The sequence below is a fragment of the Dipodomys ordii genome, unplaced genomic scaffold, assembly GCF_000151885.1.
Source record: "Dipodomys ordii isolate 6190 unplaced genomic scaffold, Dord_2.0 Scaffold61, whole genome shotgun sequence".
Lineage (NCBI taxonomy): Eukaryota > Metazoa > Chordata > Mammalia > Rodentia > Heteromyidae > Dipodomys > Dipodomys ordii.
In genome coordinates this window covers 1878954-1903187 of record NW_012267277.1, presented here as the reverse complement: position 1 = coordinate 1903187, position 24234 = coordinate 1878954, and the positions used below count along the sequence as shown (strand labels likewise).

The 24234-nt window shown below is 52.6% G+C and overlaps 1 protein-coding gene across 1 annotated transcript in view; it reads left to right on the top strand.

The window, feature by feature from the left end:
• Positions 1 to 307: 307 nt before the first annotated feature.
• Positions 308 to 24234, top strand: part of Lrp8 (low density lipoprotein receptor-related protein 8, apolipoprotein e receptor) — a 72755-nt gene continuing 48828 nt past the window's right edge. The window contains exons 1-2 of the mRNA XM_013022199.1: positions 308 to 470; positions 1217 to 1336. Coding sequence (XP_012877653.1) covers positions 308 to 470; positions 1217 to 1336 — 283 coding nt within the window. The remainder of the gene's footprint in view (positions 471 to 1216; positions 1337 to 24234) is intronic.

Here is a 24234-nt window from a genome sequence, read left to right as displayed (position 1 = left end):
GGAGCAGAGGAGGCGAAGGCGGCGACGGCGGGCGGAGCGCAGGGCGGAGGCTGCGGCGGGAGGGAGCGCGCGCGCCGGCGGCGGCAGCCCAGGGCCGGGGCCGCGCGCCCAGCCTGAGCCCGCCCCGCCGCCGAGCGTCACCGAACCTGCTTGAAATGCAGCCGAGGAGCCGGGGCGGGCGGCAGCGGTGGCGGCGGCGGCGGCGGGGGCAGCGGCAGCCCCGGCGCCGCGGCGAGGACTCAGCGGGCTGAGGTTCGGCAGCGGTGCAGGGGGCGCGGGGCGCGGCGGCCGGTGCCCCGGGCCCGCCATGGGCCGCCCGGCACGGGGCGCGCTCCGGCCGTGTTCCTCCAGCATCTCGCGGCGGCGGCGGCGGCGGCGGATCCGCTGCCTGACGGCCAAGGTGCGTTCAGCGAGTCCGGGGCCCGGCTCTGCGCCGCCAACAAAGCGCGGCCTGGAGGTCGGGGCGAGGGGTGGATGGGTCGGCGCGAGGTTCCCCGGAGGAAGGCGCTTTACTGGCCCCGGCTGCGCCTGGATTTGCCTTGGCTCCTCCGCCCGCGGCTCCTTGCGCGGAGAGCTTTGCCCTGCGGGCACCGGGCTCTGGGAGGATGGGCGCGGGCGGGGGGGCGCCGGGCGGCGGTGAACTTTGCGGGAAGGTGGCGGTGGCGGTGGTCAATCGCGGTCTCGCAGCCTGGGGGGCTGATGAGCGCGCTCGGCCGCGCCGACCAGCGCAGCCTCGCCGCCTCCCCTCCTGACAATGCGTTTCCGAGGACCCCGGCGAGGGGCGGGGAGATGGCTGATGGAGGGGAGGGGGCGAGCCTGGGCGCCCGGCGCGCGTGTCGCGCGTGGACCGGGGCTCCCCGCGAGCGGGGTCCGCGCGGATCTCTGACTGCGGGCCATGTGTGCGGCCGAAGTGTGTCTGAATGACGGGAGGTGTATCCAAGTCGTGTGTCACCCACTCTTAAATACGAGCTTTTCTTGTTCTGCCACCGAGAAGCCGGACACCCGAGAAACCCAGGGCCCCCACCCCTCCTCCTGGATCAAAGGTGTCCGAAGCGCAACCTGCCCCCTCCTCCCCTCCCCCACCCCCGATCTCCAGTATCGTCCCTTTTCCTTCGCCACAGCGTATCCCTGGCGTCCGGGGCTGCGTAGTGGAGAGCGGGACTCGAACCTGCTGACCCACCTCACGACCCCTCCCCCCTGCCTCCGACTCCCACAGGACCCGCCAAGGAGTGCGAAGTGGATCAGTTCCGGTGTCGGAACGGGCGCTGCATCCCCTCGGTGTGGAGATGCGACGAGGACGACGACTGTTCGGACAACAGTGACGAGGACGACTGCCGTGAGTGCCCAGCCCCGGGCGCGCAGACTCGGGTGGCCGGCACAGTGCGTGGGGGCGAGGGGAGCGCCGCGCTTCGATTCCACTTGGCTGCCGCTTCCACGGGGCCACCTGCTCAAGGCCGCCCCTCTTTTCCTCGGGCGGGGTGGCTCTTAGCTACCGGCGGGGCGCCGAGCTGCAGGCGTGTCCTAGTGGAGCCTGGGGTGGAGCCCAGGGCGAGGTGCCCCGGGGCGCGCTGGGCTCCGGGGGCGCAGGAACTGTGGGCGGGGACGCAGCCGTCCCTGCAAGCGTCCACCCACCGCCGACCCGGTAGCCTGCGCCCCCACCGGCCGTGCGCGTGTCTCAAAGTTCCACGCCGCTCAGGGCCGCGCCGCGCTCCTTTTCCTGCTCGGGTTTTTGTGAATGAATGGGCTCTCCAGGTCCCCTGATTGGCTGGGCAGGGACCACCCCACAGGCCTCCGTGGCCGGAGCCACCAATCGTGGAGCGGGCGGGTGTGTAGTATTCCCGCAGCCCTGGCTGTAGGGGCTCCGCCCAGGCCGCTTCGCCCGCGTGCGTCCTCCGGTTGGAAGGTGCAGGCTGGGCGCCACCTCCCGCTGCTTTTCTGTCTAGTCACCGTCAAGACCTTTTTCAAACCACCCTCGGACCGGTCCCCCGCGCCAGCCCCGCCTCGGGGTGTGTCACGGGCCACCCGGAAGGAGGGGACCATGAGGAAGGGTTTGTTTCCTGGAAGGGGTTATAGGAGCCCGAGGCGGAGCGTGAACCCTCTGCTGCCGCTGCCTTTGCTCAACGTGCTGTTTGCACAACTGAATTTAATTTCCTTCTCCTGTGAGCCGGGTTGCAGGGATCTGTGGGTGCTGAAGGCGTGAGCAGGCAGGACCCACAAGGAAAGAAGGAAGGTAATTCCAAGAACAGAAAAACGTGTCTCTTCCAGAAACACAGACCCAGGCAGTTACTCGGTTATCATTACCCAGGCCAGCAGTGTGCTAACACCGGGCACGCGGGATCAACCCACCAGCTTGGGAGCCCTGGGGCAAGGAAGGAGAGCATTCAGGGCAGAAGCACACGCACTCACCCTGCACAGGAAGGGAGTAGCGCCACATTGCCGCAGCACACTGTCAGTTGGGTACCTGAGTTCTTTTGATTTTTTTTTTTGACCAGTCAGCCTTACATTTCACTCAGACCTAGCCTAGTGGTCCTGTGACTTGACCACATTGTTTCCACGTGCCTCAGTTTCCCCACTCAGCTGGCCACTTGGGCTGATCATTGGTGCCTAGGTGGCCTTGCAGGACTGTGTTGAGGAATAATTCTAGAAGTGTCATTGGAAGTAATGAGGCACGTGCTGCCCACTAACTGCAGAACACTGGGCTAACTCCTCTGCTCTTCTTTCTTGTACAGACCAAACACTGAGACACCCAGGGCTTCAGTTACGAGAGCTATGTGACTGAACTGCTAAGTAGGAGCCTGAACTTGAGCATCTGCTCCCAGAGTCCTTAGCTAATCACAATCCTGACCATGTCCTAGTTCTTCTGAAGTTATGAAAATGGCTATGGTTGGGTCAAATGCCTGGGAATTATTGTAGTGTCCTTAGAGGATGGTGTTGAGGTAGGGGTGGGCAAACAGAAACAGTTCCTGGACTGACTGCACTTTATCCCCTTGCCTGATTTTTTTGTTGTGTTTTATGATGCTGGGTTGGGATTGAACCTGGGTCCTTGCACAGGCTAGGTAACCACTTGATCACTGAGCTGAATCCCTACCTCCTCCTTGGCTCTTTATAACAGCAGTCTAAGAAAGTGGCTGTGAATTCAGACAGAAAGCTTTTCTTGTCATTCTGCTTTATAGATAAGGACACCGGCTTAATTTGATTTGCCTAAGATGACACAGATTTACAGAGGTTGGTCAAGATCTCTGCCTGCATCCTAGCTTGGGCACTGACTGCTGTGGTGTGATATGGAAGGATCTAGAAGCTGGAAAGCTATATGTTAAGTGTTAGGCCTGTGTGTGGCTCTAGGCAAGATATTGTAGTAACAGAGTGGCTTTGGATGGCCCCGGGTGGAATGGAAAGAGTGACCAATGTGAGGGTGGGTGGAGTCATGGATAGGCATAGTTAGTGCCTATGTCATTAGCTATCAGTGGAAAGGGCTTGGCTTAGGCAAGGTGATGGCAATACCTTGTCAATCAGAAAAGTCATACTAGCCTATTTCCTTATCTGCTACACAGGATAGTGGTCCAACCAACCTATGCTATATTGTAGATGAAGGCTTCTCCCAGGAAAGGTAAAGAAGAGAGGAGGAGGGAGAAGCTTTATTTATTTATTTATTTTTGTCCTAGAGGTTGAACTCAGACTGCTGTTGCTTGGCCTTTTTGATCACTGCTGGTGCTCTACCACTTTTGTTGAGTCACATTCATTAGTTAATTGAAGATGAGTGTCTTGAGAATTTGTCTGCCCAGGCTGGCTTTGTACCTCAATCCTCAGATCTTAGACTTCTGAGTAGCTAGGATTATAGGCGTCAACCACCATCACTTGACCCACTAAGGTCTTAATAAACCTCCTTTGCCACTAAGGTCCCCCATTCAGGGTCACCTGTCCCGATTGAGCATCCCTGTTCTGTCCTCCAGGCTGCTGGCTCCTCCCTGAGCACCCTGACCTACCATTGCCACCTTCCTTGGTGCATGCTCTCTCCACTAGAGGGCCTGACCTCTCTACCTCTGGGCTACAAGTTGGGGGATGGAATTTGTAAGTAAAGTCTCTGTGAGGCAAAATGAGTTCAGGCTCCTGATGGGGCCAGAGCACAGTCCCTGAGTAATCAGGAGGCTGATGTCCTGGCAGGCTTTTTGTGTTAAGAAAGCCAAGAAAGACTTCCTGGAGGAGGGGGCAGCTGAGCTAGCCCCCTGAAAACTGGTAGCTAGTACCAGCTTTAAGTACCTCAGTACTTACCATTTAAAAATAGATGGCCATCTCTCTACAATATAGAGGACAACTGAGGCTGGAAAAGTGATATGACTCTCCCATGGGTTAGATCTGGAACTCTTAACTGAGGTCTTCTAAGTCTTGATCCTTAGCTACATTGTGGATCCTTTGGAGACAGAGCTAGCAGGATGAGGAACGGAAGAGCTCTTGGGGCTTCAGTTTCCAGATCAGAGGACCTTCAAAGTGGAGGAAAGGGCTGGAAGCCAGAGGGCCAGGCCCAAGAAAGGGAAGTCTGGTGGGATTCTTGGCTGCCTGTGGACCTAGGGCACGTAGACCTGCTGGCCACTAGGCCTTGTTTTCCTGTTGCTCCTGGTGTGTGTCTGGGGATAGAAGTGGGATTCTGGTCTCTGGCCAGGCTTTTACTCCTGGAGTGATAACCATACACTCACTGGATAGCACTGAGCATTTGCTACAGGCCAGGCACATTGCCAAGGTCTCACACTTAGCTCCCAGGGCTCCTCTAGTCTGTCAAATGGGACAACTCTGTGAGAACCTTAATCATCCCCAGCTTACGAAGGCTTAGAACACAAAGGAACTGTGAAACACACAACCATAGAACCTATGCCTTCTTATGTGCCCAATCTTTGGTTACATATGTGGGGAATCTTGTCATAGGACTGGTGAGGGGCAGAGACCTTCTTTCCTTCCTATCTACTCACTGGCTACGTTCATTTTGTCATCTTAGAAGATTTGGTACAGGTGTTACTTCCTCTAGGAAGCCTTCCCTGTCACACCCTCCTCCCAAGCTGAGATACAGGATTTGAAATAAGAGACGGAAGGACCAAGGTTGAAATCTCAATATGGTACAGCCTTGGATTGGACATACCTGGTTTTCCCCGCAGTTGTCACTGCCTGACCTAATAGCATGGGGTGGCTATAGTCCCTTCTTAGAGATGTGAGGACTAAGTGAGAGCCTATGCTTGGTGAACAGGAGGCAATAGGGAGGAGTCTTAGTTTCACTGAGCATCCTGGGCACCTGGCTGTAGAGGCTGTTTCCCCTACTCTTCCCAAGCTACGTTGGAGCCATGCTTCCCCCACTACTTACACATGATTCTCAAGGCTCCTTCAGGAGCTGCTGGTCTTAGCCAAAGGGTTGGCAAGTTTCTGTGGAGTGGTCCCAAGTCACTCAGCCTCAGCAGGGCCTGATAGTGGCAAAAAGCAGTCTGAGGAAGAACTAGGGAAGAAACAAGTCCAATAGAACTGGTTGGTCTCAATGATCAACTTAGTAGCCTGGGGCCCTAGAAGGAACAGGAACTCTTTAGCCTCCTGTTTCTTTCCTCCTGACTGTACCAGAAGCCACTGTGGCTGTGCCAGAGGGCGTCAAGCTTCCCTTGATTCTAAACCCAGGCCTGTGCCCATGGGCTGGTCCCAGACGGCCATGGGAGTGTTTGCCAAACATCTTCCATTAGCCTTCCAGGGCCCTGCTGAGTCTGAGTCCCCCCTGGGAGCTCCTAGTTTCTGAGGCCTGCTAGGAGTCAGAGCTACAACTGGGCCAGAGCTGTTGGGATTCTTTCTGCCCAGCTACCTGCAGGCAGCTGAGTTGACAGCTTTGCTTCTTGGGGAAATGCTGTCAGCAGGTAAAGCCAGGGAAGGACCTCCATGGGGAGGGAGAAGAGAATAAGAACCTCTATGACTTGATGGAGCAGGTGCCTCTCTGGGTGAAACCTACTCTCCTAGTCCTGGGGAGGAGCATGGACATGCCTCCAGGTCCACAGTGTTCCAGAAAGGCCGGCCTGGAGCTGTGGGAGGGCCTGAGGTATAGAGTCAGTCTGGAGACCCCAGCTCTAAGAGGCTGATGACACCAGGCCATCCAGTCTCTGGAGGCCTGACAGAGTGCCCTTCCTGATCCTGTCCTCCAGTCCTTGAGCTACACTCTGTCTCAATCTCAGATCCTTCACCCTGTCAGCCTTGTGTTGGACACAGGGGAACCTTGTCTCCCTCTAGGGATTTACTAGCAATAGATATTGAGTTATTGGCTGGTCCTCATGCCTGGAGCATGTTGGGCATTTTGCTGTCTTTACCTTTACTACTTAACATGTGACATATAAGAGCTGTTTTGTTGTTGTTGTTTCTTCCCATTTAAAGATGTTGCAGCACAGGCTCGGAGAGGAGATGCGATTTAGCCAGTAGTGCTGGATTTGCTCAGGTCCACTTCATCTAAAGCCCAGAAGCTTCCCTTATGCTTTCTATTCTGATGGTCAGGATGGTACCCAGCAGTATTTCCATGGGCTACAGATTTCTGGCCTGAAGAGTAGTCCTCCCACACAAAACCACCTTTTTCCAGCCTCAGCTGAAAAGGCTGCAGTGCTATACAGAAAGAAAAGCTGAGGACCTGGTCATGTGTCCTTGATATAAGTGAACCCAGGGAGTGTCAGCCCACTGCTATCCCCCCCACCCTGTCTGTAGTCACATGGCTGTGGCTGCTTCCTGGCCCCCAGTCTGTTTACTGCTCACCCTGTAGACTCCTCAGCCCCAGGCTACAGAGAGTAAAACTGAGGCCCTGGATCCAAGTGTCAGCAGGGACCTATTCTCAGAAAGTAGAGTACTCAACTCCTGAGCTGAGTGGGACTAAAGGCTGGACGGCGTGTGTGCCTCTTTCCACCACTGCCACGCACACGCATCTGCCACAACTACCCTCACTGGTCCCCTCTGAATCATGGAGCCAAATATTCTTGGGGTGAAGGGCAGACACAGACTTCCTGAAGCAGAGCTTTGTGCTCCAGTATGAGGACCTTAGCCTTGCCACTGTCTCTGTCAGACTCTACCTGTCTATAGACAGCTGGGAGATCATTTAAAGTAATAATGTAATGTAATGTGATGTAAAGTAATAATAAAAATATTAACAAGAAAGAGTTCCAGTCGGGCACCGGTGGCTCACGCCTATAATCCCAGATACTCAGGAGCCTGAGATCTGAGGATCGAGGTTCAAAGCCAGGCCAGGCAGGAAAGTCCATGAGACTCTTATCTCCAATAAATTACCAGAAAACCAGAAGTGGCACAGTGGCTCAAGCGGTAGAGTGCTCGTCTTGAGCTGAAGAGCATAGGGACAGCACCCAAGCCCAGAGTTCAAGCCCCACGACTGACAAAAAAAAAAAAAAAGGAAAGAAAGAAAGAGTTCCTGGGCACTCTCACTGCTGGAATTTAAGTCTGGAGACTGCACTTCATAGAGGAAAGCTCCAGAAGCTAAAGTCACTTGCCTCAGGCAGGACTAAACCACTGCTACCTGTCTGCAGAGTCTGACACCAGGGAAAGGAAGAGCCAGGTATTCACACATCCCAGTCACAACAACAATGTGTGTGACACGTGGGTGTATTGTGCCTCCCTTCTTCTCTAGGCAATCCAGCTGTCCCTTTCCTAGTCCCTACTAGCATATGCTGGTTTCCTCCTGAGTAGCACTAACTAGCCCCTGAAGTGCCCAGAAGGCATTAGCTAGACCCCCACTCCTCTGTCCCACAGGTATTTAATTACCAGACCTGTGATTCTGCTTCTTTTCTCACAAGCTGTCTTATGTCATTGACTTCTGAGCTAGAGTGACTTTAAGCTAGAGTGGTTCCAGAGGGCCCAAGGACCTTCAGGAAAGCCTTCTCAGTCCTCACAGTGGGCCCCTCACTACTGCTCTCCCTCTGACCTCTATATCTGATGGGGCCCAGCTCAGGGGTCCACAGAATAGAAGAGCCAGGCATGGCCATTTTGGGAGTGCAGAACTCAAGGTAATGCCAGGCTCCATGAATGTCCTCAGGTAACTTGGGAGAGGAGGAAGTCCTTGCAGTTCTCGGGGCCTCTAACTGCCTCCACATACTGCCTTGTGGATCATAGCAAAGCAGAAGGATAAACCACCCAAAGCCTCCTGGAAACTGCTTGTGTGAGATTCATAGAAGTGGTCTTGTGATTACCATTTTGCTCTGGTCAATGGCCCTTAGGTGCCACAGGGACTTTATCTCTGACACTCTAAAGAGACTATTTCCGTTTCTAGCCATCAGCCAGTCACAACCAGTGTGACCTTTTCCAATTTGTGCCTCTTGCAGTGTGCTTGGGAAATAGGATAGTACTGAGATAGTATTAATGGTATCTTCTCTCTTTTTTTTTTTTTTTTTTTTTTTTTTTTGGGTCCGGTCGTGGGGCCTGAACTCTGGGCCTGGGCACTGTCCCTCAGCTCTTCAGCTCAAGGCTAGCACTCTACCACTTGAGCCACAGCGCCACTTCTGGCTTTTTTCTTTTTGCTTATGTGGTGCTGAGGAATCGAACCCAGGGCCTCAGGCATGCAAGGCAAGCGCTCTACCACTGGGCCACCTTCCCAGCCCTAATGGTATCTTCTTGATAAGAAAGTTAAAGGTCAGGGAGGCCATGGGACTTGGTAAATCTGGATCCAAAACTTACTGTTTTGGATGATGTGTAAGTAATTTCATACTTGCAATAACATCAACAACAGTAATAATAATAATAAAATTAGGTCAAATACCTGTGGCTCAGGCTTGTAATCCTAATTACTCCGGAGGGTGATACCTGGAGGATAGAGACTAACCAGCAAAAATGACAGAACTAGAGACATGGCTTAGTGTTAGAATGCTGTCATGAACAAAAAAGTTGAGCAAGATCATGAAGGCCTGAGTTCAAGCATTGATACCAACACACACACACAAAAAAAAGTAGGGCTGGGAAAATAACTCAGTGTCCTGGTATCAATGCCCCCAGCACTATCAAAAATTTCGAAAATTAAAAACAAAAACAAAAACAGTGCCAGATGTGGGTGGTTCACACCTGTAATCCTAACTACTCAGGAGGTTGAGATCTGAGGACCGCAGTTTGAAGCCAGCCTAGGCAGGAAAGTCCATGAAACTCTTATCTTCAATTAACCACCAGAAAACCAGAAGTGGTGTTGTGGCTCAAAGTCATAGAGTGCTAGCCTTGAGTGAAGAAGCTCAGGAACAATACCCAAGCCCTGATCCAGCCCCATGACCAACAGCAACAATGAAAAGTTAAAGTTGGATGTAGTGGCAGATGCCTATAATCCCCTCACTTACCAGTCTGAGGCAGGAGAACCACGAGTCCAAGGCCAACCTGGGCTACATAGTAAGACTCTGTCTTTCCCTTTCCTACCTCTCCACAAAAAAGAAAGAGAAAGGAAGGAAGGGAGGGATAGAGAGAGAGGAGGAGAAAGGAGGGGAGGAGAAAGGAAGGCAGGAAGGAAGGAAGGAAGGAAGCAAGGAAGGAAGGAAGGAAGAAAGAAAGGAAGGAAAACCCAAAACACCAAAAAAGTATGACTTCTTAAGAAAGGAATCCTTGAGTGTGAATGTCTATCTTTGCCGTGGTGCTCTCTTCAGAAGAGACTTTCTCATCTTTCCCTAACACCCACTATGTGCCCCCTCTCCTACTCCCCCCACCCCCCACAGGCAGACAGCCAAAGACCTTTCTATTCCCTAAGCACAGTCCCGTGACACAGACAAAATAGCCATATCTAGGTCATACAAAGCAAAGCCAGGAGAAAAGGCAACTATGTCTTCCCCCAAGGACTTCTCACACCCCCGATTTAAAAAAAAAAAAAAAAAGCAGCAGTGAATACAACTGTGCCTCATTCTTGGTGGAACTCATCTTCCCTGTGGCATGGAAGGGACTGCCCTGTCACTTGCTGTATGACCTGGGCAACTGGATCACCCTATCTGAATTTACTTCCCCATATTCACTGCGTTGGTCCACCTGCTCTGCCCCCAGCCCTTCTTTTTGGGCTTGGGACTTGTGTCCCTGGAGTTTCCTACTGCCTTGGGTAGAGATGGGGGGGAGGGGCATGTAGCTGGCATAATGGACTGGATTTCTGGCAGACAGAGGGCAGCTAGATTTTTTTAGGGTCCACTTCCAGAATTCTGTCCTGAGACCATTTCCTTCGCATATGCTTTTGGACTCCTGGTTGGAATGAATGCAGTGAAAAGATGGAGGAAATGGAGAGAAGCCCAGAGCCTAGTGAGCCTGGAGTAGATAGCGAGCCAGAGGTGGAGGTTTGCAGGCTGAAGGTTCGGAGTCTAGCCCTGGAAAGGAGTCTTCCTCCCCACTTTCCAAACCCGTGATTCCTACACAGGGAATGTGGGTAGCATAGCCAGCAGATGCTTCCCTCCTCCCTCATCTCCAAGAAGGTCACAGCAAGAGGACAACTGTTGAGATAACAGCAGGAGAGATGTAGGTCATCTGGCCAGTGATGAAGACTTGGTTGCTGGGACAGCAGTAGTGCCTAGGAGGGTCTACAGCAATCATTCCATCTGCTTCCATGTGCGGTGGGACCCCAGCATGGCTGCTTCCTGGGTGGCCCTGGGTACTGGTTCGCAACAGCTTCTGGTTGACCTCAGAGACATGGCAGCTGATGAGAGGCAGAGAAGGCCCCATCAGGCCCAGATTAAGCTGCCTGGCTGCATAGCTGGAGGCCGGGTGGGCTTTCCTAGTGGCCTGAATCCAGGAATATTCAAACCAGCACTCGCCTGCTCCCCTACTTCCTGGACTCTGAGCTGCCATCTGCTGCCCCATCACCCTCAGAGCCCCTTCTTGGCCATGAGTTTGTGTTATGCCTGTGCTTGAGAGAAGAGAGTGTGTACCAAGAGGGAAGTGACCCTTTCTGCATACAAGGAAGCCCTGGGGCCAGTGATCCACTACTTCCCACACCCAAGGCGGCCCAATCTTAGCCAAAGCCCCCTACCAGGCTGTTGTGGCAGGGAATTATTTGTAGCTGGAAAGGTGCCTGCAGTCTCTGTTCACAGCCTGTCGCCGGGCCATGGCAGCCTCCGTCCCCTGTCCACAGCCTGCAGTGTGCTGTCTGGCCCCACCCTGAGGGCTAAAGTTGTTTGAAATAACTGTAGTCCAGGCCACAGGCACATCTCTGTTCGCTCCTTGCTGAATGGCCATTTGGCAGGCCTTACCCCTCTGGTGGTCTCTACTTGTTGGAAGTGGGGTGTCTCTGAGCCCCTCTCAGCCCTAATTCTTTAGGATTCTGTTATTTTCTCCTGGAAAAAAAACAAAAAACAGGCTATTTATAGAAGCCGAGGTCCTCTATGGCTAGACCCCAGGTCTGGGGGCTCCAAGGAGCCACTGTTTCCTGAGGTCCAGGAGGTTTAGGGTTAGAAACCGGGGTCATGCTGTATCCCCTCACACAAAGGACATAGAAAGCCAGAATCAAGTGTTCATTAGCAGAGCTTATGTCTACTCAAGGGGTTTTGCCTGTTTATTTTTTTTCTGAGCTCTAACTGGGCTGATGTTTTAATACCTATGAGCTGGCCAAAGCAGACTTTATACTGGCTGCCTATGAGACACTCTTTTGTCTCCTTCCATCTCTCTACTCCCTGCCTGCCTCTATTGCCTGCTGCCTGGGTTAAGAGAGGGATGCAGGGCTAGCACAGCCTCTGCAATGGCAGCCTGACCCAGGTTCCAGCTGCCACCCTTCTGTTGCCTAGTTGAGAAGTACAGAACAAGTCTCCGAGCCTGAACTTAAGACTCTGTCCAGTGTGGAGACTAGGTAATTCCTTGCCTGTGTAAAGTACCAGACAACTCTCAGCCCTTCCTTCCTACATCATGAATTGGCTCAAACAGGGCAGAGGTCACCAGATTGGGTGGTCACCCTTCCCCCCTTGTCCTTGGCACTTCCTCTCCTGGGGGCTGGGCCTTCCCTCTCTCTAGTCGTGGGCTTCTACTCTTGAGTTCTGTGCTGAAGCCATTTCCTAGGTTCTCAGCCTTATGCCTAGGAACCAGAGTACCTCACCTTGTCACTGACTTACTACTGTGTGTGATCTGGGAAAGTCCCTGCCCCAATATGCTGCTCGGTCTCTGGTTTTATTTGGGGAGGGAGTTAGGATTAGATTAGTATTTGTGCCACTTTGGGGCAGTATTTAACATTTGGGCTCAGCACCTTCCTTTTTGAGCCTGACTCCCCAAACCTCTGTTTCCTGTATGACTAGGTGGGAGCCAGAGATATGAAAATCCTCAAGAGATTTACCTGATGCCGTGATGGCAGATGGATTACAGCAACACTTAGAATAGTACCTATACAGCCATGCTTGGTCTGAGACTGGTGAGCCTTATTCTGAAGTCTCCCATCTTTCCTTCCAAGGCCTACTCCTGTGCTGGACTGCTGTGCTGCTGGGTAGGGTGAGAGGAGTCAGGGAGCCCCCAGATAGATTTCTTTATCCCCCTTCCTCTCCTGTGGCTCCAGGCTGGAACTTATTGGCCCAGTTTAATATGGAGAGTCCTTTCAGGGACCTCATTCAGAAATGAGCCCAGAGCCTTGGGGACCTAAGGTGGTGGTACAAGAAGAATTTTCATGTGTCTAGGACTCCCCACCCCACACACCAGATATGCCCAGAAAGAGGGAAGGAAACATACCTGTGATTTGGAGCATGGAAGTCAGGGCTGAAGGGTCAGACTTGTCTCCATCTCTGTCCCCTGCCCTGTTCAGCCTTATCATTCAGGGTGGAGAGGGCTGAGAGAGGAGGCTTCTTTGGTTCTGCTACACCTGGCCCTGCAGCTGCTGTCCTGGCATAGAGCAGGCCCTGGGGAGAATGAATGCGTGAGCTGTGAATCTTGGGCTAGGCAGCATCCTTGTTTAGCCAAAGCCCCCCTCAGTGGTGGGAGTGGGTGAGGGTCCAGTGCCCCAGGGACACCGAGCTCACTAACAGATCGCTGCCCCTTTCTGTGCCAAACTGTCCCACTGCTGGAAATCAGTTCTTCCATAGGATCCACGTCCTCTCTGATCTCAACTTATAGAGACTGTTCCTTACCCTCATCCCAAGCCTGCCCTGAGTCTCTGCCACAGTCCCTCTGCCTCCACCAGGGACAGGTTAGACTGTGATGGCCCTTCCTCCCTGAGACCTTCACTTCTCTGGCCTGTGGAGCACCCAGTCTCAGGTGCTAATGGTGTTTGCTGTCTCCTGCAACTGTGGCTGACCTTCTAGGGCTTTGGGAAGTAGAGGACAAGGACAGATGTGCTGTGCCCTCAGGCAAAGGTGACCTCCTGGACAGCTGAGCAGCCGTGCTCGTCTGTGTGAGGCTTGTGGCTGGGCCTCTTCCAGCCCCTTCTACCAGTCCAGGGCATTGACAGCATTGGTCAGGAGCCTGGGAATTGTCACACCCTTTTCTTCTGCCCTGAGTCCTCACCTATCATAGTTCCCAAGTCCTTAGATTCTTCCTCTGCCTATTACCTGCCAGTCCAAGCTGCTTCTCCACTCTCACCACCTTTCCCTTCTTGGACTCCCCCCTTCTCCCCCAAGTCCCTTGAGTGGTCCAACACCCTGAGTGACTCAGTCCTTATAGGCTTAGGGCTTAATAGAGCCCTTCACCACCTAACGTAGTTGTGTCTTCTACAGGCCCAGGTCTCACATCCATCACCCCAGACTCTGGAACTCTGCTCCAGCCATGCCCCTGCCATGCCCCTGATGACAAGTCTCATGCTCTCTCATGTAGTCCCCTTGTGCCCTGCAAGCCTTAGCTGCTCCTGGAGCACTACAGCAGGGCTTCCCCATTCCTTATGTATCCCCATACCAGCTGGGCATCTCAAGCTTAAAAACAAGAAGCTGGTTTCTTCTTGATACTTTGGAAGAAACAGAGCATCCTGGGAAGGCTGCTCATATGGAAAGCTGCCACTGACTGAAGTCTGCCTCGAATACTACCTCTTTAGCACTGGGCCTTGGTTTCCACACCTGCCCTGCTCACTTCCGTAAGTTATGAGAATCATAGCAGCTACAGGACTGCCTATGTTCCTGTTTCCATTGACCCTCTGCAGAAACACATTTCTGTGCCCGGGCCCCATTCTGGCCTTCCTATTCCTGAGATGAGGGCAGCACTGAGATCCTTGTCCCACGTGAAATAGGAGACTGCTGGGGATATTGTCCATTTGTCTCATATGAGGCTCTACTGTGGACAGAGCCCTTCCACATGTGATTGCCTGACTCATGGTAATTCTTGAGAGGTAGACCCAGATGATTTACCATACCCACTGTACAGATGAGAACATAGAGCCCTCCTTCCCACCGATGCTGACACCTGGATGGCTGGGATGAAGAGAGTTCAGATGGCTGTGCTGTGGTTGTATTGGTTATTAGCTGGGTTGCTGACTGGCTCATCCTCTTCCCCTCCACATGGCCACTCTGTCAATGTCCTCATCAGTAGGAAACGATGGAGACAGATGGAAGGGGAGAGAGACACACACACACAGGAGGGGCAGGGGAGAAGGGAGGGGAAGGGGGGCATTCTGGGGAGGAGGGGGGTGTCCAAGCAGCATTGCAACTTCCTCTTGTGGTTCTCACAGTCTGTCTACACCAACTCCTGACAGATGGAGGGAAGGGGAGAACGGGTGCCAAGAGGCTGTCACCGCAGGCGGGCAGAGTTGGGGGAGGGTGCTTTGTGGCCAGCGTTTGTATGGGGAGGGGGAAGCAGCTGGTGGTCTGGCTGGGACTCCTCTGAGCCCATTCCCCAGGAACTGCTAGGGTGTGTGTGTGTGTGTGTGCATGTGTGTGTGCACACACATACACACACACACACACATACACAAGTAGTTAGGGGTGAGCCTGCTGCTCAAGATAACTGCTGGTTATTCCTCATTTGGAACCTATGATCCCAGGGCCCAGAGCCCCTCCTGTTCCTGGAGGTCAGGGTATAGATCCATTGTGGCTGAGCCAAAGCCGAAGACACTTGAACTACCAGAACAGGACACTGGCCTTTACAGGGACCTGAGGTAAAGGCAGGGGAACAGCTGGGCCTGAGTGGTGGAGCTGTAGTAAGTAGGTGGGGCTGGGTCTTCTTCCTGCTATTGCTAAGAAGTTGGTTCTGGTCAGAGGTGTCTTGCCATTAGTATTAATAACAGCAGTCATTAATGATACGTTAGCTTAGGCCAGAGCTGCCTGGGACCCTGGACAAAGATGGGATGAACAGATAGTGGCATCAGTCCCACGAGCAGAGGTGTACACTTCCCGTCACATTCTCTTCCTCAGAGCCTGATGCTGGCTGGCATTAGGATGTGATGGTACAGTTAAGTCTCTGTGATTAGAACACAGGCCTCTGGGCCTCTGGTAGATGACTGCTCACCACCCAAGGGCGCACTTTTCCTCTTCTTCCTCAGCCACAAATTTATCCTTCAGACACTGTTGCCTGGCCTCGTGCCCATCTCAGGGATGCTTTGTGGCCAGACCTTTCCCTTCACTTTGGCTCTTCGGATTCCTCAAAGGGTCCTGCCAGAGAGTGTAGAGTGGCTGTGGCCCCCTCACCCCTGCTCACAGTGTGACTTACTCACCAAGGTCACACAGCATGAGTTGGGCAGATAACCTCTCCTGTCCATGGGTCCTGGCAAACCCCATCTCAGAGGGCTGATGGTGAGAGTTAAATGCAATGAGGATCACAGAATCTGTGATCACTCACTGAAGCTCCTGAGATACTTCTTGGGTGGGGTGAAGGTCTTGAGCACCTTGACCTCATGTCCTTTAACAACTTTATGAGGAGTTTTCCCTGTTCCTTTAGCCAACAAGGGTGGCAAGGCACAGAGGGGTAGGGAGTCTCATCAGAAGTCACCTGGTCTGTGAGACAGGGACAGTAGCATTCAGACCCTGGCCTCTACCTTCCCAAGACCCATGTGTGAGCCAGTAAAGGGACAGTGTATGAGAGCTCCTTTGGAGTGTATGGAGCCTCCTTTGGAGACTCCTGGCTCCCTAGTCTGATCTCCTGTTTGCCTCCACATCCCAGTTCCCTCCTAATCCTGGGAAAGAGGCAGCTCCCATCACATCCATCAAGCAGCTCTGGGAGCCCTCCCCGCGCCTCTCACCTCCCACGTGAGCAGGGAAGTGCGGCGAGGGCTAGGTTTGAGGATGGGGGATTTCCCAACTCAGGTTGAGATCTGTCACAACATTCGTGTTAATTAAGCCTTGTTAATTCAACCCTCTGCTTAGGCAGAGCTCCTGACTTTCAATTACTCATAAGCAAGGCGGTAAATTTATTGCTCAGTTTTCCCTAACACTTAGCAGAAAGACTGCATCTAGAAAGGGCTAGAGGGCAAAGGATGCTCAGATCATGCTAGCTTGTACCCCTGGGACCCTCTAGCTCAAACAAAGGGGGCAGGGTAGGCTCCCCAAGAGACCTGGGTAAAGATGAACTCTAGTCTGTTGGGAGCAAACTGTCTTCTTAGAGGCAAGCCCTTCACTTCTGCCTCATTCCTGTCTGGAAGATATCTGGACTTTATACACCTCTCACTCTCTTCAGTTTCCTCCTTTGAGTGTGCTCTGCACACAGTAGTGGGTTTGGACCTGAATGTGCAGTCTCCAGCCACTTCTGTGTGGGCTCACCCCATCACACTGCAGTGCAGTCTGACAGCATCATCCACCTCTATCCCTGTCTTTTGTATTCAGTCCAGGACAGATGATTTCTGAGGGTACCCTTAGAACAGATGTCAAGCTCACATTGTAGGCTGGCAGCCCTTGAGTCCACCCCTTGGTTAGCAAGGCTCTACCTACCAGTGGAGGTGGGGGAGGGAAGGCCTGGATGCAGTACCATCCCCTCCTCCTTGGCCTTAGGCTGGGCCATGCCTGGAACATTTGGAACAAACCCAAGCTTTGAGTACCTAGAATTTTTAAAAAATTAATTAGAGCATTAAATGATAGCCCTGTGGGAGAATCCCACCATCTGGCTATCCTAGGAAAAGCAGGAAAATGTATGCATGCAGTGGTGTGTGTGTGTGTGTGTGTGTGTGTGTGTGTGTGTGTGTGTCCTGTGAACCCACCTGTGTATGTGTGGGTATGTGGCTGTATGCTACAGTGTATGTATACTGTGGCATGTGTGCCTTGAGTATGTTTGTTCAGTGTGTGGCACATATCTGAGTGTGCAAGTGGCATGTGCTTCTGTGCATGCGTGCCCATATGCATGTGCTTGTGTTGTGGGCCTGTGCCCAGGAGCCTGCCTATCTGTCTAAGCACATTTCTGTACTTGTGGTCTGTGCCCAGGCCTGACTTATGGATGTAGCAAGTCAAGCTGAGCTGTGTGCTAAAAGGGAGTGGGCCTCTGGAGCCCTCCTGGCAGAGGTGATGGTCACAGATGGGCTGGGCAGAAGGCAGGATGGGATAGTTTTGGCAAGTGCACAGCTGTCCTTTGGGTGGAGTGAAGGATGGGAATACTTGCTGCTTGTTTGACAGATGGGGAGGCCAGACCTGCCCAAGCATGGAGCCATTGTGTAGAGGGACTGGAGCCCAGACCCAGGGCTCCCTGGATGATGCTTTTACTGCCCTGGCTGTACATTGTGCTTTGGGCATCTTTTATACTGTAAGACTTTCATGGTGGCTCTGAGAGGTTCCTGAATGTGTCACCTCTACTCCTCAGGGTTGCCAGGGTCAGCTTCAGAATTCCCACTGCAGATCCTCTGGGTCCTCGGTCCACAGAGGAGGAGGTAGCTAGGTTACTGAAGAATGCTGGGCCCAATTGTCCATTGGTTTGCTGCATGGCCTGAGCCCCTGAGATGTTTCTCTAAGCCTCTCAGGGTAGTTGGAAGAGCTATATTAGGATATATACAAAAGGCTCAGTAAGCCACAAGATACAGTGATGGGGACAGATGAGGCCCTGAGCCAGAGACAGCCACCATTCTATGATCAGGCCAGGGCCACAGCCCAAGTCCACTTGTCCCTAGAGTTTCCTGGGGGAGCAGGCCAGGATGTAGGCCCATCCTTGCAGACTAGAACTGAACTATTCCCCAGAGCCATTTGCCTGGTGGCTAGTACTGCCCTCCAGCTTCGTCTAGAACATGGGGCTCATGGCAGTCAATGAACTAGAATAAGAACAAGCTTAGAGAACAGTGTGGCTCACCTCATCAAACACTGAAGCACTGAGGCCCAGAAAAGACAAGTTTTTGCTAAAGGCCACATAGCAACTAAGAGGTAGAACTGGGACCAGCATCCAACCTTTCTAGCTTTTTTCTTGGTACTATAACATTGTGACTGGAAATAAAAGAGATACAAGAGGTAGATACAACTTAAAGGAAGGAGATTTCAATGCCACATAAAGCAATGGGAGACCGCCCAGTAAAGTAGAGAAGGGTTCCTCCATGCTCAACTCCCAAAGAATTAGGGGGGTGTGATCATCTTCCTCTCTGCCCCCGGGCCTCCTGCAGGCTCTTGCTTGGGCAGGCTCACCCTTCACCTAGAAGTGGGTAGCTGGGCATCTTCTGGTTCCCTTCTTCCCCCCCACCCCCCACATACCATCCCTAGGCTCGTTCACTGCAGATGTGGAGAGGTAACTCTAGAGGACCTGGTTCTCTAGGAGCAGGGGCGGAGGCCAAAGGGAAATGGGTGGCAGGGCCTTACACACTCCTGGTGCATCTTGGCTGGCCAGTCTGGCTCTGTGCCATCTGGGGTTAGAGTCACTGTGGGATTAGCTAGGCAGCTGCTTCTGAAGCTGCCTGTTCTGGGAGCCCGGGTGGCTACCTGGTGCTAATTCTTCCCACTTCAACTTTTCTTTCTCTTCTACCTGGAGGAACTAAGTCAGAGAAGAGCCCAATGGTCCAGCACAAAGGAGGTCAGACTCCCTTTAAAAACTATCAAATAGCTTGGTGCCGATAGCTCATACCTGTAATCCTAGCTACTCAGGAGTCTGAGATCTGAGGATCGCAGTTCAAAGCCAGCCCAGGCAGGAAAGTCCGTGAGACTCTTATCTCCAATTAACCACCAGAAAACCAGTAGTGGCTCTGTGACTCAAGTGGTAGAGTGCTCGCCTTGAGCCGAAGAGCTGAGAGACAGTACCCAGGCCCAGAGTTTAAGCCCCATGACTGACCAGAAACAACAACAACAACAACATACACACACACACACACACACAATCAAACAGCTTGAAGGCCTACTGAACGCAAACAACATCTAAAGGTAGGGTGCTGTAGCTGGTTGATGAGCAGAAGGAAGAACTTCCTTCAGTTATTCCTGCATGCCAGGCCCTGTGTGAGACCTGGGGTGTTTGTTACATGGGATCTCACAATAAACCACCCTGCAAGTAAAGATTTACCATCATACGTTTAGACAAGGCAACAACAGGCTCAGAGAAGCCAAGTAACTTGCCTGATGTCACATGGTAGGCAGGACAAAGACAGGACTGAAGCCCTGCTCCTGGTTGGAGGAGGGCTTGACAGATAACACATAACAGACTATGATTTTTCAAACCTTTGTTTACTGAAGAAAAGACCAAGGTGAGTGGAATTGTCCTGCACAGCAGGATATTTATAGGATGCCCATACCAGTGATAGTGGAGCAGCCTTCCCAGGGAGCCATGCTAGCTTGGGATCTGGGTAGCCTCAGCCAGCACCCGGAGCCCTGGGTCTCCCAGGCCCAATGCTAATACTAAATCTTGAAGCAAAGCATCAACCCCTGAAGATCTTCCCTCACTGCAGGCTTGCCAGTACCTGGTAGGGAGCCCAGCACACAGTAAGCCCCCTGCTAGATTCCTTGGCTTTCACAGTAGAGCCCTGAGACTTTCCAGTTAAGATGGGAAATGGACAGAAGCTGGTTATCCTAGGCTTCAGAACTCAGGATGTAGGCAAGGGTGGCCCGGAGGACCTAGCAGTACCCGCACTGAGCTCTCCTGTAAGGGCCTGGGGACCCCTCTGTGCTGAACATTTGCCAAGCAGACCAGTGGCTACGCGTGGGCCTGCCTTTCCTCCCCCACCTTGGCATTGCCGTCTCCCAGGAAACGGGGAATTTTCCTTCATTCCCATCATTAGGGTGCCAGGGCAAACAAACAGCCTAATCCAGATGAGCCCTGAGCCACAATCACACTCTCTTTTAGGGTTTTCTCTTTATTTCTAGCAATTTCCAGAAGCTTGAAGTCATTGGTATTCCACACAGGTTAATAGAACTGCTGCCTCTTCAGTATTATGCCTTAATTTCCTTTATCGAATAGCAAGTTGGAATTAATCGTGCCTCTCCTTCCTTTTTTCCCACCGAAACCTATTACCAGCCTGTCTGCTGGTTAAAGTCATTTCGAGGCAGCTCTTGGCTCCTGTCCACTTCCCTGGGAATCTTTCTGACCAGAGCCAAAGAACAAGGAGGGTGAAAAATCCATTTGTACAGAGTGGGGGTCTCCTGTTGAGAACTTATTTCCCTCCCTGTTCGGGAGGGAACGTGTGCAGCCTCTAGCCGGCACAGCTGACTGGGGCCCCTGTGGCTGCGCTCATTCGAGGGCAGAATGGCCATATGTCAGCACTGGGAACAGGATTCCTGTGCTGGCAAGGCTGGGGGAGGGGTGGCATTGTCATTTGTGCCACCTGGACTAGATCCTGGGACCCCAGGCTTCTAGATTCTGTTTTGGTTGAGTCTGAGGGTCTCTGTGACTCCACAGTACTAATGTTCCAACAGAGTGGGTCTGAGTACTTGGAGATTGTACAGTTAAAGATGCTAAGGTCCTCCCTTGAGATGTGGAGAGTCTGTGGCTCTTTTGTGATTCCATGAATCTCTGAAGGTACAGTTCTATTCCATGGCTGAATCTTAAGAGGAGCATAATTACTTAGCTGAGGTTGCCTTGGGAGGGTGACCCCAGGGCAGCCCAGGCTTCTTGGATCTCATTTTTCTTGTGTGCAGAGTTCCAGGGTTTGACATGGTGGCTCTAAAGCTCCTCCTGTGCCTCTCCACTGTGTTCCCTGGAGACTGGGACCTCTCAGCACCTTGGGGCCTGGGCCAAGCTTCTGCCGGCTGATTCCAGCCCTTTCTCATTCAGCAGAATGCAACCCCAAAGTCCCCCAGCTGGGAAGTGGTGATGGAAAGCAATAGAGTAAAGAGCCCCACTGTCAAGGCACTCCCTGCTTCTATGTCCTACCGTTTACTGTTTAATCTCACTGTCCAGCACATCCTTTAGCTCTCAGCCCCAATTTATAGGAGTCAGTGCTGTTAGCACCGCGGTGGCTGCACACAGGCTGGAATTTTCTTGAATGGATAGAACTCACAACTAGCCCAGTGTGATTCATGGATCTTAGTGAGAACTCGGGCCTGAGACAGAATCCTTCAGGAATCTGCAGTGGGCCACATGTATCCACTTCCCCACGGGAACCTATACTTGGGGAAGGTAAAAGGGCTTCAAACAATGAGTTCCATTTCATTCTAATCACACCAAGAAGGCAGAAACAAGGCCAAGCATAGTGCACACGCCTATAATCCCAGCTACGTAAGAGGTGTAGGTTGTAGGATCAAAGTCTAAGACTAGTCTGAGCAAACAGTATGAGACTCTCTGAAAAATAACTAAAAGCAAAAAGACTGGTGACAACCATGACTCAAGTGCAGAGTACTTGTATAACAAAGAAAGTATCCCTTTCTTTGAGTTCCAGCTTAAGGCCTCTTGTAGGCCCCTCCTCCCTGCTGCCTCCTTGTTCTGTGTGCCCTTGTTGCCTGGCTGGACACAGAAGGGGAGTGAGAGTCTTCAGTGCACAGTGACTTCTCTACCTTTGATTCTAACCAAGACCATCCATCTTGTTTTGGGCTGTGGCTGATATATCGGGGGTCCTTCTCTCCTCAGTTGGGTGATAAACTCTGTGAAGGAAAGTCACCCCTCATTTTTCCTTTTGGACTCTTGAGTTTCCCAATCAGGCAGACTCGGTGTCCCCTGAGCTCCCCATGGTGCCTATTCCTAAGCTGAGCCCCTGTTTTGAGCCTTGTGTTTGGCTGTTCTCATCTTACAGTCACTTACCTGCTTCCCCTCCCGATGCAGGTGCTGACCACATTGGCCCACACCACCCACCACCGCCCTTCACACCTAGAAAGCTCCGCCTCCATCTGTCCCTTTCCCTCTCACCTCTGAGACACCTGAGGTGAGCCCTGAAAAAACCTGGTACGTGTGGAACCCCACCTCCTTTCCTCAACAAGGACTAGACAAGGAGACTACGGCAGAGCAACAGTAAAGGGCTCGTCCAAGTTGTGCTCGAGGTCAGGATAGTCTGGAATGGTGCCCAGGGCTCCCCCAGCCTAAGCCTGGCTTTGTGGAACTTCCTAGAAAAGCTTCATGAAGGATTTTTCTACCATCATGTCAGCCCCGAACTGGCAAGGGTTTGCATCCCCCTGGGCCCTGCTCCAAGAGGTGACTGAGCCGTATGCCACACACTTGCTGAGCCACTGGGGTGACGTCCCAAGGTTTGCTGTCATCTGAAAGAGGGCTCCTGCCTGTCGGCAGGGAGATGAACTATGGCCAGCAGGGCTGTAGAACTCTATTTGGCAGCTGGGTAGCATTGCCTGGAAGGGCATTCTCCAGTGCTGCCTGGGGTAGATATTCCACATAAGCACCAAGGTGGGCAGTCAGACTTACTCATGTTTTCTCACAGGCCATGGGCTGGTCAGGGTCACTCAGTTCTGCTTGGTCAAGTGTGTAGACATGATGATGCTTGCTGATCTTGAGGGTGAAGAGTTTTGCCAAGGAGGAAGGGTCTTCCTGTGTGCTGGAGCTGCATAAATCAAGGTGGCTGGGGCTGGGCGGGGGAGGGGAGTGGGGTCTGGTTTCCCATGATATAGAATGGGGATGGAGGCAGATGTCCAGGGGTCTGAGCATTTGAAGAATTCCCAAGTGCCCTGCAAAGGCCTTTGGCCACATAATCCAGATGGGAGCCAGCCAGGGCAAGGAGATAGATGGCTAATTATGGGATGGCTTTGAGAGGAAGATCTGCTGGCTCCAGATGAACAGCAGCTCTACCTGGAGTGACAGCAGTAGATATGAAAGCCTGGGACCAAGCCACAGTTCCCTCCCTCTGAGGGACTTGGGCCTGACAGGGTGTGTGTGTAACCCCACACCTAAAACAAAGGGAGCTTGGAGCTCCTCTTGCCCAATCCATCATGCCATAGAGAAAGAAAAGGACCAACGCACAGAGAAAGCAAAGGCCATATAGTATAGTCAGGATTCCCCTGGCCAAGGCCTTCAGCCCAGTACTAACCCCTTTCTCAGGAATGTGTAACTTTTCTCTCAGAGAAGCCTGAGGCCTCAGGAAGTTCACACCCACATCCTAACCTGCAGACCTCCTGCTGGGGCACATGGCTGACTGAGGCTCCCTGGATGGCTAGTATGGGGCTGGAGGTAGCAGAGAGCCCTTACAACCTTCCCCACATTTACAGGCAAAAGACCCAGGCCCAGTAAGAGAGGCACCCCGAGAGGCAGCAGGCCTAGGAGATGGGTTTCCCAGCAGCAGGGTGTCACTGTCCATTCATCACTAGGATGGGGTCCTCCTGGGAATATTTCTCCTACAGCCTAATTGGTGGAAACATTTGCATATTCACTTAGCCATAGCCACTGACCAGCATGAGCTGCCACTGCTCCCTGGGAGGAAGGTGCATGAGCACTACTGCCCTGACTTTATCACTCCATGGGAAGTAGGATGGGCACCCTGGGGCCCCTTGTAGAAACTCTGGGCATCCTGGTCACTGCTAATGGACGCTGAGAGCCCAGAGAGAAATTTGTTTGGTTTCATCTAGCATATTGGCAACAGAGTAGGACCTCCTGAGCCACAGGAGAAGCAGAAGAGCTCCCCTTCCTCCCAGCAGGGGCCAGTGACACAAGGACGGGTGTTTTTACATGCTAAGGGACATGGGGTGTCTTAGTGGAGCTCCAAGTCCTCTCTCCAACAGAGCTGTGAAGCTCACAATTCCAAGTGGTCTGCTGGCTGTCCAGGGAGGTCCCTGGATCAGAAGAGGCTGGGTTCCTTCTGGATAGGGCAGATGTTTTTTGCCTGGGGAGAAGGCAGGGAGGGAGGGAGAGGCTGGGAGCTATACCAATCTTTTGACCACACGTGCTAAGAGTTATCAGCCTTGTCTCCTCTTGCCCTTTCCTGTCTCTTCTTGTCTTTCTCTCTTCCTCCCTTTTTCTCTATTCCTCTCTTCTCATTTCCTCTCTTCCTCTCTTTGTTTCTGGCAGTACTGGGGTTTGAACTGAGAGCTTCCTGCTTGCTAGAGAGGCACTGTAGCATTTGAACCACACTTC